Source organism: Hakea prostrata, chromosome 1 (genome assembly GCF_041222555.1).
Source record: "Hakea prostrata isolate BN-2017 chromosome 1, UWA_Hpros_2, whole genome shotgun sequence".
NCBI lineage: Eukaryota > Viridiplantae > Streptophyta > Magnoliopsida > Proteales > Proteaceae > Hakea > Hakea prostrata.
This window is the reverse complement of record NC_142600.1, coordinates 22,641,759-22,658,989: the sequence shown is the minus strand read 5'-3', so window position 1 is coordinate 22,658,989 and position 17,231 is coordinate 22,641,759. Positions and strand designations below refer to the sequence as shown.

Genomic DNA, 17,231 nt, shown 5'->3' with positions numbered 1-17,231 from the left:
CTAGAGCTTGAAATGTTCCAACGCGGAAATCCCTTTGAGTCCTTTTCTGTAGATTTGTGACATAAATTCTTTGGCAGTGGTTTCCCTGTAGATGGGGGGATTGTTCTCTGACAGTAACTCGGTGATCGGCCCATAAACTCCTGTAGATGGTGCATAGTTTCTACCAAAAAAGCATGCCACTGAAACTCTTGGGCCCACTTTATTGGCCAGCACTCGATGTTCGACGCTTCTGAGCCTATCATTGGATATGAGCTGCCAAAATCACAATCCATAGAGAAATCAATCAATAAATTAAAATGATAACATAGTCTGTGTAGTTTATGGTACATAGATGTGGAACTCTAGCTGGACTATTTGACCAATTAACAGAGAAATTAATTGAGATCGACTTGCCTGCAGAAGATCCCCAATATTGACTACAATTGCTCCAGGGTTGGGGGGAACGTTTACCCATTGATCCTGGTGACGAATTTGGAGGCCACCGATCTGATCTTGGAGGAGGATGGTAAGAAAACATGGATCGGCATGCTGGGTCGTGCCGACGGTCAATTCTGGCTCGGGACATGCAGGGTAGTAGTGACACGAAAAGACATGCCCATCCGCGCAACCCATGTTGCTCAAGTGGTGAGGGCTCAGTCCCAACGCCTCAGACAGTAACCCAAACAAAACATCCCCCATTCTGATCACTTGCTTGTTGTATTCCACCGTTGTAGCTCTACCAGATCAATCAATCAATCAAACTAGTTAGATCTCCCATACTCACAAGAACACATAAATGAAGATGGAAGAAATCACAACCCAGATAGATATAATTAATTAACGAGAAGATAAGTAATTTGGTATATAGCTAGCTATCTAGCAGACACCTACCTGCAAATTGGGGGTAGTTCATCTGGGTTGAGAGGGGGAGGAGACATGAGGCAGTAAAGGGAGTCCCTCCAGTCGGCAGATGGAGAGGTGTAGAGAGTGAAATTGCTGTTGTAAAAAACTCTCCTGTTGGTGGCCTCTCGCGAAAACAGTGGTTTCTTCAACTCGATGTCTTGTTCGAAGAAGCCTCGGATGCCTTTCAGCATCTCCTCCAATACCCTGATAGGGATCCCATGGTTCACTACCTGGAAGAAACCCCATGTCTCCGACGCCTTAAGTAGCTGCTCGACCACTTCATTCCTTCTTCCACTGGAGACGTTATCGTCGGTACTGATCATGCAATCCTGCAGGTCTATGACAGGAAAACTGATCAGTTGGGCCTGAGTTGTCTGAGCATGATTATTCTGGACATCAGGGGGTTGAAGAAGATACGGGGTACCTTCACCACCCCTGCATCTACGAGTCCTTTCACTCCAGCCTTAGTTTCATCGAACTCCTTCAACTCTTTCACCCGATCATAACCACTCCACCTTGAAACTACGTCGGCGCCTGAGACTGCCGCCATCTTCTTTACTCTTTTTCTCTTTCTCTTCTTCTCGGTCTTCTCCCTCTTTATCTTCCAGCCACGCTGGCCACTCTGTTGTTTATTGATGGGATAATTACTATTGGCCCCGTGTACTTTAATTTTATTACTACTATATCCCCTGTACTTTTCAAAATTACTAATTCAACCTTTAACTTTGTCTACAATTACTATTGCCCCCCTTCCGTTAAGTTCCGTTAGTTTACTGATGATGTGACATTTTTATATTTTCTCAAAAACTCCAAAATACCCTTATACTTATCTCTTTACTTATTTACCCTTTTGTCAAGTTACAATAGTACCCTTAACTAACTGTGGAGAAAAAAGTAACTATAATGCATTTTATTCTTAAAAAAAACCATCAAATAAAGAAAGAATGATTGAATAAAACTCAAATAGAAACCAAAGAAGAAGGAAAATCGAATTCAACTCAAATTGGAAACTGAATATCTCCTAATATATTTTCAAAATTAATGAAGTTTAGTGAAGGTGGGACCAAATCGGATTTGGATTTTTCCCATTTCATTAATTCAAAAAAATTAAATTTAGGGTAAAATTGACTTTTAATCGGGTTTTTATAAATGGGGTAAAATTTAGAATGATTTTTTAATTTTAATGAAGGTCAAATTAGACATTACATATTCAAACTTAACGGCTATTTAACACCGTTATAAGGAAGGGGGGCAACAGTAATTTCGCAAAGAACAGAGTTTTATTAGTAATAAAATCAAACTACAGGGGGGCAACAGTAATTATCCCTTTATTAATTTATAGAAATATTATATCCAACTCCATTGAGTTGGGACCCAAGATGCCGACATTTCGGCAAAATTAGCCAGTGTGCCCCTTGGAGAACCGGCAAATTTCGCCTACATTTCGGCCATAATTCCTGGCGCTAGTTTCGACTATTCAAAGTCACTTCCCATTCATCCACGTAAATAGTTGATCGACAGAGATTGATTTTTGAGTCCGGTGACCGAGTAGAAGGCAATCAGAAAATAAGGAACCGGCAAATTGTTATGGGTTTTAGGGATTCTGAGGAGCTCCGAAATGCAAAGAACATACCATATTATCTAGTAGAAACTCGTGAGGTATTCTTCCGGCCAATCAAAGGATGGTCAAAGAAATCTTTCTGAAATGTCAATTAGAGAAGAGAAGCAACAAAAATGTTTTTACCGGTTTCCAGTAAACTTTTTGGTTCACGTCGAAATCAATATTGCATGATTTCAAGGATCACCCAAGTCCAGCTCCACCCTCTTCTCCCTCTCGGCTTCAGCTTTTTCCCTTTTCTAGTTGTAAAATACACATCACCACAGGAGTATATGGTGCATTCTCCAAACTCCTGAGTGTAAGATGGCAAATTCTTCTTCATTTATCTCTCAACGGCGACAAAAAAGCAGCAGTACCACCAATAGTGTACGCAAATCCACCTTCGAAAAACACCAGCAATGGCCGAGGCAATGGCGGCAGCTACAAAAGATCTCGGGTTCTATGAAGTTTTGGCATTTCTCTAGCGACGGACATTTTCGCCGGTTTGCTCGAAAATAGCCAAATTTTCTATGCCCGATTGATGACTTTTAGAAATATCGATTTCAATAGAGAAGTATTGCCCTTGGCAAACCGGCCGAAATTCGCCAATTTTCTTGCGGATTTAAGCGAAATGTTTTACCATGGTTGAGCTTGTGTCAATGAGCGAAATTTGCTTCATATCGCCGGTTCACTACCGACTGAAATGGCAAAATCTCACCGATATTTTGCCCAAATTTTTACCTATCCTTCGGGGGATATTTTTGATCATTTTGGGTCTAAATTTAATATCTACTCTAATTTGATGTCAATACTTAATAAATTTGAATTATTTTCTATATATTCTTCTCTATAAATACTCTTTCCTAGATACATTTTACATGTTCCCTTCTGAAGCCTAAATCATTTGGACATAATTGGAAAGATGACCTGTTGACCTTAAAGATTCTATTACAAAATCCATTCATAATTTAAATTTTTTTCATGTATATACTCTTCCCTAATTACATTTGGCATGTTCCTTTTTGAGGCCTAAATCACTATGGTATAATTGATAAGATTGCTCACTAATTTTGAAAGTTTTGCTATAAAATGTTTGTCTAATTTGAATTATTTCTTGAAATTATTCTATATAGATTCTCATCCCTAACCACATCTTGCACATTGTCTTTTGAGTCTTGAATCATTGGGACAGAATTGGTAAGATTGTCTATTGACCTTGAAGATTCCGTCGTAGAATCACGAAAGAAATCGCCTAAAAATCGGAAGAAATTACCAAAATATTGTAAAAATCGAGATTTTGCCAATATATCGGTCGATTCGGCGATATCTTGCAATTTCGCATATTTCCCATTGTTTCGGTTCGGTATTACCAAAATGGCCGAAATTTGGCGAAAAGCTGTACCTTGATTTGAGTTTGAGGGTAGCATAATTCCATTTCTATCCATTAGTTTTCATTATTTATGTACATCTCCCCTACTCCAAGTACTAATTGGATGCTACTGAGCTGAGTACTTGATGGAAATTATGTACTTTTTATCCATTATTATTTTCTTTTTCTGACAATAAAAAGAAATTTACTTATGAAATTTCAAGATTTGAACTTGAGGAGTCCAAACCTCCTATGTTTGGGCAGTCCGTCCGCCATCCTCCGCCTCTGTATGGCTTGTTCATGACTGCTTGTTCACAACCTCTAAAAATCACAATTTTACAATTATTTTCTATTAATCATTAAAATTATAACACGTGATAATAAATTATCTAATAATTACAATTAAAACCCAAATTAATTGAAGAGAATTACAAGATTGCAATTTGTAAAGGATATGAATTTGCCACGTAACACCCATTTAATGGAGCAGAAGATGGGCAGCCGCCCGCCATAGGTGATGAGCATTTCAATTTGAGTGGATGAGAATTTGTGGATCTAAAACGACTGGTTAAAAGTCAAGAGAAGAATATAAAAAAGTATAGATGAAAATGAAATTAAACTTTAACAGAAAAACAATATATACAAATATTTATATATTAATTAATTAATTTTAATATGGTGAAATTTCTGGATTGGTGACCTGGTGGTGAATTCAATTTTTTTTTTTTTTTTCGGAATAACTTTTTGAGCTGGGAAGACTGAGGGTGACCCATTCATGTTTTTCTTCCACCGTGTGCCTAAAAACCTACTTCATACGTATCAAGGTGCTTTGACTTTTTAAAGCAATCAAAGAATAAAAGACTATATAGTCCATGATAATAAAGTAATCATTTTGTATTAACTTAAATGATAAGAGTGATAACACTCTGATTGCCAAAAAAAATAAAAATGATAAGAGAGATAACAGACAACGACCCCTAAGTAGTTCTTGTTCTTTGCATAGCATCAGTTACCAAAAACAGAAGGAATCGGCCTTCATTTTCAAACACTTAAAAGCATGTTTACAATTTTGGAAAGGAGTTTGGAAAACCCACGTAGCACCTAAGATTAAACACTTTAATTACTTGGAGAATTTTGGCAGAAGGACTTGCAACTGGTGAAGTTATGCATAGAAGGGATACCAATCATCAAAATAAAGCCAATCTATTTGCTGGAGATGGCACAAGACCTTGCCAATGAAGCCATAGATAGACAAAGTGATCGTATCTGGATTGAAAGACCTTTAAATGACCTCACTACATTGTAATCTTTGTTTTTCTTTGTATCAACAAAAAACTAAAAATAAAAAGATGGATCCTCTATGTAGTAGATGTGGAGAAAGCGAGGAAAGTACAGCTCATATTCTATTTCAATGCAATTTCGCTCGAGCTACATGGTTATCACATTCTCTGGGTTACAAAAAACCCAAATGATGTTTTAGTTGAAGTGAATTAGTGGTTTGAATATCTATTTATAGATAAAGCCCATTTGAAGGGCCAACACAAAGAGATGATTAGCAAAGCATTATATATGTGCTGGCCCTATGGACGGCTTGTAATGAATTGCTTTTCAAATAACATTTGTCGAAGAAGTAGCAACCCACGCAATGGTTAAGGCCCAAGAATATCTTGATTCAAAACAAGACTAAAACCTCTTGAACAACTTAGACGCTTCATATATTGGAAGTACAGGTAGAGCAGGTTTGGACTTTCCACTTCGGGATCCATTGGGCCAACTAATTTTTGTGGTTTCAGAACTGGAAAAGATCTCATTAGCTTTGATGAGTGAAGCTTTGGCCATTCGATCCGAATTACTCTACACAATGGCAAAGGGAGTTGAGCGAGTCCTAGTTGAATTGGATTGGCAAGTGTTGATTAATCAGATCACGGATAATTCATCAATTCCATCCCCATGACATTAGGCCTATTGTATCTAATATTTTACATCTTAGTTCTGCTTTGGAGGAATGTTCCTTCTCTCATATTCCTAGGTTGGTTAACTATGCTGCAGACCACCTAGCAAGGAGGGCCTTGTCGGTTTCGACTTCAACTCAATGGCCTTTATCCGCACTTTGATTGCAGTCTTTATGTAACTCTGTAGTCTTGGTTCAGTTGTCTCAATAAATTGAACTTCATTACACACAAAAAAGAAAAAAGACCCCTAACTAGTTGGTGCTCCTTGGTATCATTTCTCTTTTCATTGTTTGATTGGCAAATTATATTAAGAAAATACCTAAAGAAAATAGGGATGAAAAAACCACCGAGATGTAGGATCGGTTTGATTTTGGTCATTTATTGAAAATTAGTTTTGGTTGATTTTTGTTTTGAGGATAAAAAATTTGGTTGAAAATAGTTCAATAAACTATTTTATTCGTGGTGATTTTTGTAATATAAATTTAAAAGATAAAAATCTCTGCTTCAATAAATATGTTTGACTATTGGGGCATCTAGTTTTGAAGCAAAAGCTGAGTGTTAGTTGTGTCTTAGAGAAACAATTTTAGAGAGGGGTGTTCCTGTGATGTTTTATAAGTATCCTGTCAAAACAATTCCATATTGTCATTAAACTATTTATCGTCTTTATCTTTAATGATCAAAGTTCCTTTTCATCTTTTCTATTTCTAGCAAAACTCTAGCACCTACCTTTACTAAAGAGATCCTAATTCTTCATCTTTTCTATCTCCGGTTAATACAATAAAATGCTTGCTGATGTTTTTTGGGCTCCCAAAAGCAAGTTCTATCAAACGCCTATAGAAGTGTTTGTACTTCAAAAAACACTAAAAACTACTTTTGGTATTTTATGAAACATAAACATTTAGTCAGCTATCAAACTAAGTCGTAAGACAACAATAAGCCCTCTTTCTTTGTGTATGTGTTTTGTTTTGTTTTTATTCTGGTTGGTTGGTTGGGGGGGGGGGGGGGGGTTCACGCCATGTTTGTTAAGTTGCTAAATCCTCCTTCCCCTCTCACCCCCCCCCCCCAAAAAAATATCCTCCTTCCCCAGTCAACATGTCAGGTGCAGCTCCGATTGAAGATCCCCTATAAATCAACCAAGCTCTAGTAGATGATATAGGTCTCTCCATACAACATGCCCATTGTTAAATGCCATGAGTTAGGGTTAGAGAGACACATTTTTGGGTGATGGAGAGAGAGACTAAGTTTTACGTGGTTCGGTTGATCTCTGCAACCTACATCCACGATAATGTGATTTGCTTCCTTAAGATTAATTGTAGTACATATTACATATTTATAGTTACAAGAGTTCTGCTCAACATTAATCTTAGACTCTAACTCTAGAGTTTGAATTACTCAAGTTATCTATTTGTGTTTGGTATAAACTATGTCTCTTGTGTGTTTGAGTGTAACTCTGAGTTTGATCCACTTGTGGATAAGATGTAATTTGCTGGAGTCTCTTGAGTAGTTGAGTTTGAGTCTAGTTCTTAAAGCCTTGCACGCATTGAGGTAGTTGAGTTTGAGTGGAGTTCTTGAAACCTTGCACCATGGAGTAGTGGTGGCTAGGGCAACCCTAGATTCGACTAGGGTTGCCTGTGATTTTTCTATTTTTCCCTCATTGTCAAGGTACCAATTTTCATCTGGAATAGATGCACTAGAAACTTTAGAAATATTTACAGATGGAGTTACATTAAAGGTACCTTGAATGGCATAATTGAAACGTTGGTAACAGTCATTTGCTCTATGTCTAGGACGATCACAAATCAGGCAGATAAGACGATTGCCAATTTGATGAGGTGACTGATGTGTATGAGAGCCACGATGAGGAGAAAAACGACCATGACGAAATCTACCTCTTGGAGAAAAACACCCTCTATAAGGCTAACATGGAGGCCTAATAGGGGTGGGTTGGCTAGTGGCTATGTTTGCAATAGGAGAAGAAGAGTCAACAAATAAAAGCTTGATAGTACAAAAGCGGATAAAAATCCGCTATGTGTGGGGGCTTGGTGTGGGTGAAGTAGATATTTTAATCATCATTTCATAAACAAACTTAATACCTTTCAAACGGCATTAATTGACTTGGATCTAAATATATAAAGGGGACCCAATAAGAGTTTAAGCTAAAGAGATCCACACATAAATTTACATTTTCTTGTATTTTCTATCAAGAAAATAAAAAACAAATCCCCAGTTAGAAATCATTGAGATAATCCTATAAGATGATTCAATTGAGAAATATCAATACCTCATAAGTAAGAGACTAAGAATTAGAATCTTTTTAGGTTTCCCATGTTCTATCATTCACCCTCCACCTATATTCTCATGAATCATGTCTCTAATCCATTGATATTTATAGACAATTCGAGGTCAGATCTCTAAGATTTTATGTCATTATAAAAAATAAAATTGAAGTTTTATATGAAAATCGTCCGAATCCATGGGATCTAAAGATTCTGAATCATTTTTTTTTATTTACCCCTAAGAAAAATCATTAATTTTTCAAGTCTTTTTGGCCTGAATACTAGAATTGCATTAATAAAAAAACGAAGGGGCAAAAAATAAATAAATAAATCAAGCAACTTACATGAGGACATTAATTTTTTTTTAATTTTTTTATTATTATTATTATTTTTTTTTGTACAAAGGGGCTTAATTTATTAAGCTGTGAATGGGGATATTAATATGCCTCAGTGAGAGTCGAACCCGTGACCTCTTCATTAAGAGATGTTAGTTTCAACAACTAAATAAATCTGCGTTGGCTACATGAGGTCATAATTACTAAAATTGCATGTCAATGTATATATTTGTTCATTTGGTAGCTACGAATGATATATATTTTAGATAAAAACAGCTAAAAAATGTAAACAAAATATAAATAATGACTGGATTGAAAGGAGACTCAGCTCCTAGCGAATTTATACGAGTAAGAGGTCATGTCAGTGGATTCAAATCAACTGTAGTTATGGATGTGTTGGTGTCCAGCAAGGATGACAGCATGTCAAGTGTGTGTTAGATAATCCAATAACATAGAACGATTTATTTCAAAATTAAATTTAAATATTAAAATAATTCCACAGCCCTGTTCCTATAGACGATATGTCATCAATCACCAAATTCTACTATGTTTAACCTTCAGGGAATAGGACAAACGATAACCAAATGAGGTTGTTGACTTCTTAATACATCTCTAGAGTGGGCACTCACAGTCCTATTAAAAGTTTCTAAATTATATCAACTATACGAATTAATGAAAGAAAGAAAAAAAAAATCTTACAAGTTTCCATGACACTTGAGGTTGGAAGGACAAGGAAACACCGCTACCATATGGATTTTTTTTGGGTGTGAATCTTACCAGTTGCATGGCAGTTATTGCTAAGGTATCTTTTGGGTGACAAAGCTAGGCTATTTAAAGAGATACATGCTGGTCTTGAACCAAGCCTCTCAAAGCTATCCATCATACGGAGGAGTTGAAACACCAAATTATGATTGGGCTTTTCACCATGCCACTATGGCTTTTGTTTCTTTTAGCTCTCCTTCCTTTGGCTCTTATTCTCAGGAGCAAACAAGTGAGGAGAACCAACCTTCCTCCTGGCCCCAGTAAGCTTCCCATCATAGGTAACTTGCATCAACTGGGTGCGCTTCCTCATCGCTCTCTACGGCAGCTCTCCAAGGAATATGGTCCAATCATGCACTTGGTACTTGGGCGCATGCCTACAATAATCGTCTCATCTGCTGAAATTGCTACTGAGATCATGAAGTCTCATGATATTGATTGTTGCAGTAGACCTGACTTGTCGGGGACAAGGAAGCTGTCGTACAACTTCTCTGACATTGCTTTTGGGCCTTACAATGAGTACTGGAGGAAGATGAGGAAGCTCTGTGTACTCGAGCTCTTCAATGTGAAGAGGGTGCAATCTTATAGTCCCATTAGAGAAGCATGTGTTGCTTCCATGATTAACTCAATCTCGAAATCTGCTTTGACTCCTATTAATCTCAGCGAGAAGCTCTTTGCCCTCACTGATGAGATAACCTGTAGGGTTGCTTTTGGTAAGAGTTACAAGGGGAGAGACTTTGACAATGGAAGGTTTACAGAAGCTGTAAATGATGCCATGACTATGTTGGGTAGCTTCTCCGGGACAGATTTTTTTCCTCATGTAGGGTGGATCATGGACAGACTCACTGGCCTCAATGGAAAGCGTCAGAAGATCTTCCAAGAATTCGATCATTTCTATCAAAACGTAATTGATGAACACCTAAAAAGCAAGACGGATGAATCTGAGCAACAAGACATCATTGATGTCCTACTCAATGTAGGAAAGGATCATACAGGTGCAGGTGATCTCACTCATGATGATATCAAAGGACTCCTCATGGTAATTAAGCCACCTGCTAGCTGTTTTTTATTGCTTAATTAACATCAAATTTTGATTTTCTTTGAATTGATGTTCCTGATAAAAAAAAAAATCCTTCTTAGAACATTTTTTTAGGTGGAGTCGACACTGGGGCTGTTTTAATGGAGTGGGCAATGACAGAACTTGCCAAGAATCCGGATGTGATGAAGAAAGCACAAGATGAGATCAGAACAATCGTTGGAAAGAAAGGAAAGGTTGCTGAGGAAGATATTGATAAGCTCAAATTCTTTAGGATGGTGTTGAAGGAGAGTATGAGATTGCATCCTTCTCTTCCTCTATTGCTCCCACGAGAGGTCATTAACCATTTTACAGTTGATGGATATAATTTTGTCCCCAAAACAAGGATCCTAGTGAATGCTTGGGCCATAGGGAGAGATCCAAAACATTGGGTGAAACCAGAAGAATTCATGCCAGAGAGGTTCATGAATAGCACGGTTGATTACAAGGGGGCACATTTTATGTTGTTGCCCTTCGGAGCTGGAAGAAGAATGTGTCCAGGGATGACCATGGGTCTTTCAACAGTTGAGCTTGCACTTGCAAATCTTCTCTATGCCTTTGATTGGGGCCTCCCTGATGGGATGAAGACGGAAGATATAAACATGGAAGATGAAGCAGGTCTTGCTGCTCATAAGAAAATTCCTCTTTACCTTGTTCCTATTAAGGAGGTGACAGACCCTGACCCTTAAAAAAAAGACGATTCCTATTGCATGATTTGTACCAATAAGCATCACTCGTATTTCCCTTCCCCTTTCACCGTCATTTGCCAGCTAGCTATCCAGTCTCTCTCAACGCCCTTGATTTGTATGTTCTGTATCTAACTTACAAATTAATAAATAAACCAAAATTTATTACTTTTGTTAACATTTAACTTCAAGATGGGAATTTGAATCATTATTTCCTTCAATTTACATAAGGTCAATCATTACTTTTTCTTCATCACATTGAAAAACATACTATATAGCAAGTAGTAACATTCAATATTATCTAGTAGGGGGGGGGGGGCATAGTGTTATGTTATTATATATCTCATCACAACTTGGATATTACATTCTTTCTCATATGATCTTGCCTCAATTGGGCATAAATGATGTAGTACCCTAAGGCATGTCCATGTTAGGTGATGATGATGATGCATCAAATTCCTCAAAGCATGGAAATTCGTTTGGCTTGATTATTTTCGTTGGTCGATATTAACTCTACAGTCATATAGATTAGTTCACATCAAAATTAAATAAAAACTATCAATTTTCACAAAAATAGTGAAAATTCTGAACATCCCTATGTAAATGAACCCAAGTATGTGAAAATCAAACTCAAGAACTTATATTTTCTTAAGCTACCACAAAAAAATAATAATAATAATAATACAATAAAATAAAATAAAATTTGAGACGTGTAAAGAATTTAGATGACTCAACTTATTGGGTATTCCTTAATTATTTTCAAAGTTGGTAATCCATTTTATTGACTGGGTGTAATATATATCCCTAGCTATTGTGTCCTCATGATTCCTCAAACTTTCTATGTTTAATAAAATTTTGAGAATCTTGCAGGGGTGGGTAAAGTTCGAGGATTATCACAAGAATAAAATTAAAATCCTTGAATCATGCTGTTAAATCCATGAATATTTAGGAGTCTGTGTTCTCGAAGTTTGATTTAGGCTGAAGCATTTCTTTTTTATAACTAATAACAATATAAGTCATTATTACACAACGAATCTTGTTGTACCGTTAAGGTTGCAAGTGCCAAGTATTATATATATATAAAAGGACGAATCCGATGTTAGAAGCCATTTACTCAAATGGAGTGTAGAGTGCCGTTTTTTTATGCTAACTTTATCCAAAAATTTTTGTTGAGAGGTTATTTTGATGTCTTGACCTCAGGTTACAGCTATGGTCTACTGACCATTATATCAAGGTATATAATAAATCAAAATTAAGGATATAAATAAGCCTCAAGTGGTAGTTCAGTTATTGACAAAGAAACACCTCATAACTAATAGGTTAAGATTAATTTAGATCTCATTTAGGCTGTGGTTAATCCCCTGTTTGTTTGTGAGTTGATTGTCTAAAATTATGATCATGCAGTTCATTCAACTATTATTCTCATTCTATAGTATCATTTTTAAATTAGTTATCATTGATTTTTTTTTTTTTTCATACATTGTTCTTAAATAATTTAATTAAAAATGAATTAAAAAATAAACTGTCTTGGTAAAAGGGTACTTAACTCCTATCATAATCTAGAGTTCATTTTGGTCACTACATCCTTTAATTTTGGACGTATCCAAACTTATGCATTAGTTACTTTAAATCTAGTGTAACTAAACAATCTTTGGATTCCTGTATTTTATATATTAAAATATGGTGTCTTAAACTTTGAACGACCTTTTTCTTGGATTTATTTCATATATGTAGCAATGACCTTTTTTGTCCAAAACTATATATATATATATACGAAATGGCAATTTGTTCCAATAGGCGTTCACAAATACTCTCAGCTCAAATTTTACCAAACAATCAAATTATGTATAGACTATCGTTCTTTGATAAAAATGTTAAAAAATGATTCTAGTAAAGAATGTCATTCTCAAACAAGACCGTTACCAAACGCGTACTAAGTAAACTTTGAATTGTTTCGACAACTTTTTTAGCTCTATCAACTTAATTAAAGAACTTTCTAAGTAAGACAAGAAGGAAGTTGTTAGTTTCCAAATACAAGTCATGGAAATTCCTCCTTAAAAGCTAGAATAAAATTCCATGACTCCAAACCCTATAAAATGCAAAACCCCTAAAATTTCAGGGACACTCCAAGATAATAAGCAAAAAGTATAGACACCTCAAAAGACTCTACTAGATTAACAATGATCCCTAAAATATGTCTTAAATTTACATAATAGTACACTGCTAAGTAAATTCTGTCAAGTCAGGGTTAAAAAATTTCATGATTAATTATAAATTGCTCTTAATCTCTTGTAACTTTATAGTGTTGTACTTGGTAAAATTGAATCCTAAAATTTATGTTCTTTCTTCCTCCATGAGTTTTGTCTTCTTCCTCTGGTTATTTTATACTGAAAGATTTATAATAATACAAATAACGGTATACTCATTCTTTCGGCAGTTATAATAGAAAAAATGGTGACTGCAAATTTGGCAATTTCAGAATGTCTATGTTTTTCGCAACTATATCTTAAGATGTCCTTGAAAACTTCTCTATTTTAATTTATATAATCTACAAATTGAAAAAGTCAAATTGGGACCTGTTTGACAACCCACTAAATGCTTATGTTTCAAAAAACACCAGAAACAATTTTGATTGTTTTCGAAAACAGAAATACTTTTCTAAGTGTTTGATAAAACTAGGTTATTGAAGGAAAAACATTATCAGTAGGGATTTAACAGTGTTTTTATGTTTAGAATATCAAATTGCATAGAGTACCATGCTCTAGATTCTTTCTCTTAATCTAGCCTGCATCCAACTTTTGATTCAAGAAAAAAAATATATATGACAACAAATAATCGTTATGTTAAAAACTGTTTCTTGAAGCAGAAATTTTCATAAATTTTAATTTATATTTCTATAATCACATGAAAGCAAAAAGTTCTATCGAATGGTTTTGGGCCAACTTTTGCATTTCTTGAAGCTAAAAACACAAAAAAGATAATTTTCAGTGAGTTATCCGACAAGTCCTTGGTTTGGACATCCTTGGGACCTCAAATTGTCTTGAAGCCCGTTGGAACACATCTAGTGCCTCCACAGAAGTATGATAGGAGTACAAAAAGAGCAATATTGCTTCAGTTCAGCGCAATAAATGAGCATCTTGGTCAAGAGAGATCTCAATCTAACGGTCCAATCATTCTCGCTGGACAATTCAGTGCAATTATGGTGCTGAACTGAAGGAATTTCAGAAAAAGAGTCAAAACATGCTTATTGGTTACACAATTTGTAGAGTCTATTTATACGATAGAGATAAAACAGGAGGGAATGAGCTGTTATCACGAGAGTATTTGCCAGGGAATAAACTAGTTCTTAATGCCAATGATGGAAGGTAGAGACGTTATATCCACAGCTAAGTGCTAACAATGGCTTTCTTTGAGCTTTAATATAAAAAAACCTTATTTTAAACATTAGCAGCAACTACAATTTGACAAAGACCAACTAAGGAACGATAAGCAATCAATATTTCCAGTGTGAAATTATTGAAGTGGAGCCAGATCGAGCTTGAAATGTTCCAACGCTGAAATCCGATTGAGTCCTTTTCTGTGGGAATGTGATGTAAATTCTTTAGCAGTGGTTTTCCGGTAGATGGGAGGATTATTCTCTGACAGTAACTCGGTGATCGGCCCATAGACTCTTGTAGATGGTATATAGTTTGTACTAAAGAAGCATGCCACTGAAACTCTTGGGCCCACCTTATTGGCCAGCACTCGATGTTCAACGCTTCTGAGCCTATCATTGGATACAAGCTGCCAAAATCACAATCCAAAGAGAAATCAATCAATCAATCAATAAATTAAAATAATAACAATCTGTGTAGTTTATGGTACATAGATATAATGGAACTCTACTGGACTATTTAACCAATTAACAGAGAAATTAATTGAGATCGACTTGCCTGCAGAAGATCCCCAATATTGACAACAATAGCTCCAGGGTTGGGGGGAACGTCTACCCATTGATCCTGGTGACGAATTTGGAGGCCACCGATCTGATCTTGGAGGAGGATGGTAAGAAAACATGGATCGGAATGCTGGGTCGTTCCGACGGTCAGTTCTGGCTCGGGGCATGCAGGGTAGTAGTGACACGAAAAGACATGCCCATCCGCGCAACCCATGTTGCTCAAGTGGTGAGGGCTCAGTCCCAACGCCTCAGACAGTAACCCAAACAAAACATCCCCCATTCTGATCACTTGCTTGTTGTATTCCACCGTTGAATCTCTACCATATCAATCAATCAAACTAGTTAGATGATCTCCCATATTCACAAAGAACACATAAATGAAGATAGGAAGAAATCACAATTCACAACCCAGATAGATACAATTAATAAACGAGAAGATAAATAATTTGGTATTTAGCTAGCTATCTAGCAGCCACCTACCTGCAAATTGGGGGTAGTTCATCTGGGTTGAGAGGGGGAGGAGACATGAGGCAGTAAAGGGAGTCCCTCCAGTCTGCAGATGGAGAGGTGTAGAGAGTGAAATTGCTGTTGTATAAAACCCTCCTGTTGGTGGCATCTCGCGAAAACAGTGGTTTCTTCAACTCGATGTCTTGTTCGAAGAAGCTTCGGACGCCTTGAAGCATTTCCTCCAACACGTTGACAGGGACCCCATGATTCACCACCTGAAAGAAACCCCATGTCTCAGAAGCCTCCCGGATTTGGTCGATCACTTGGTTTCTTCGAGTGGAGGCTTTATCGTCGTCAGTGAAGGAATCTTGCAGGTCTATGACTGGAAAACTCAGTTGGGTATGAGCTTGAGACGACTGATTCTGGACATCGGGAGAGTTGTAGAAGATACGAGGTACCTTCACCACCCCTGCATCTACAAGTCCTTTCACTCCGGCCTTTGTTTCATCGAATTCTTTCAACTGTTTTTCTCGCTCATAACTACTCCACCCTGAAAAGTCGCCGGCGTCAGAGACATCCACCATATTTTCTTTCTAACTCCTTTCCTCTTGTTCCACCCACTCTCCCATCCATCACCTTTATATATTTGCTCAATATCCACGTGCTTGAATTCCTGATGGTTATCAACATTTTAAAAAAATATAAAATGTCAAACTTCATTTCCAGCTTTCAATTGGATCAATGAACCATGCCAACCATATCGTTTTCGGGAAAAAGCTTAGCCTGTGTTTTGTTCTACAATTCCTGTATTTCAGGGAATCAAAATTCCAACTACAAAAAATCATTTGGTTTTAAATTGACTCAAAATCCATATGATTCCTTTTTTTTTTTTTTTTTTGGTAATCCATATGATTCCATTTGATTCCACAATCTAGTGTAAAATAGTGATTCCGTGAAAATTCCAAATAGAATCATCAAAATTGAGGCATAGTACAAATATGGGTGATTCCATAGAATCACAATGTATCGTGAGAAAAGTGAACTCCATTGACTCTTGACCTGCCTCTTCGCAAGTCTCTGGTTTTCAACCTCTCGAGTCTCCTTCTTCGCAAAATCAGTTGTCCAACATCTTGATCTTCTTCTTCTTCGGCTCTCATCAAGCATCGATCTTGTTGTCTTTGGTGTTGTCTCCTTGCGCGTGTAAAGACCCGCCCTCCCGGGGGTTCTTGGGTGTTCCTGTCCTGTTTGTGGCGCTCCTTGACTCTTGACGCCTCTCCGCAAGTCTCAAGTCTCTGGTTTCCAACCTCTCAGATCTTCTTCTTCTTCGGCTTCTGCAAAATCAAGTTGTACCAACATCCTGCATCTTCTTCTTCTTCGGCTTCTACAAATCAAAGGCATCGATCTATGATTAGTCTTTCGGTAGTTGTAAACTCCACTGTTTGCCAATGATGGGTTAGTCAAGCGGTTAAAGACCCGCCCTCTCCCACGGGGAGGTCTTGGGTGATTCCATAGAATCACAATGTATTGTGAGAAAAGCGAACTCCATTGACTCTTGACCTGCCTCTCCACAAGTCTCGCTACAAGTCTCTGGTTCCCAACCTCTCAGATCTTCTTCTTCTTCGGCTTCTGCAAAATCAAGTTGTACCAACATCCTGCATCTTCTTCTTCTTCGGCTTCTACAAATCAAAGGCATCGATCTATGATTAGTCTTTCGGTAGTTGTAAACTCCACTAGTTTGCCAATGATGGGTTAGTCAAGTGGTTAAAGACCCACCCTCCCACGGGGAGGTCATGGATTCGCACCCACCCGGTGGCATATATTAGTAATTTAGTTCCCACCCCATAGTAACAAGCTATCTTTCTTTTAAAAAAAACAACAAAAGAAAATTCCACTATTTAAAATTGAAACATTATTCT

The 17,231-nt window shown here is 36.9% G+C and overlaps 1 protein-coding gene across 1 annotated transcript; it reads right to left on the bottom strand.

Annotated features, from left to right (window-relative positions):
• LOC149028314 (uncharacterized) lies at positions 1 to 15,907 on the bottom strand. Its single transcript, XM_089150880.1, is given in 7 exon segments — positions 1 to 252; positions 394 to 715; positions 871 to 1,291; positions 1,294 to 1,504; positions 14,451 to 14,714; positions 14,864 to 15,185; positions 15,349 to 15,907. Coding segments are annotated over 7 exon segments (2,343 nt in total). The 5' UTR covers positions 15,900 to 15,907.
• Positions 15,908 to 17,231: the final 1,324 nt, after the last annotated feature.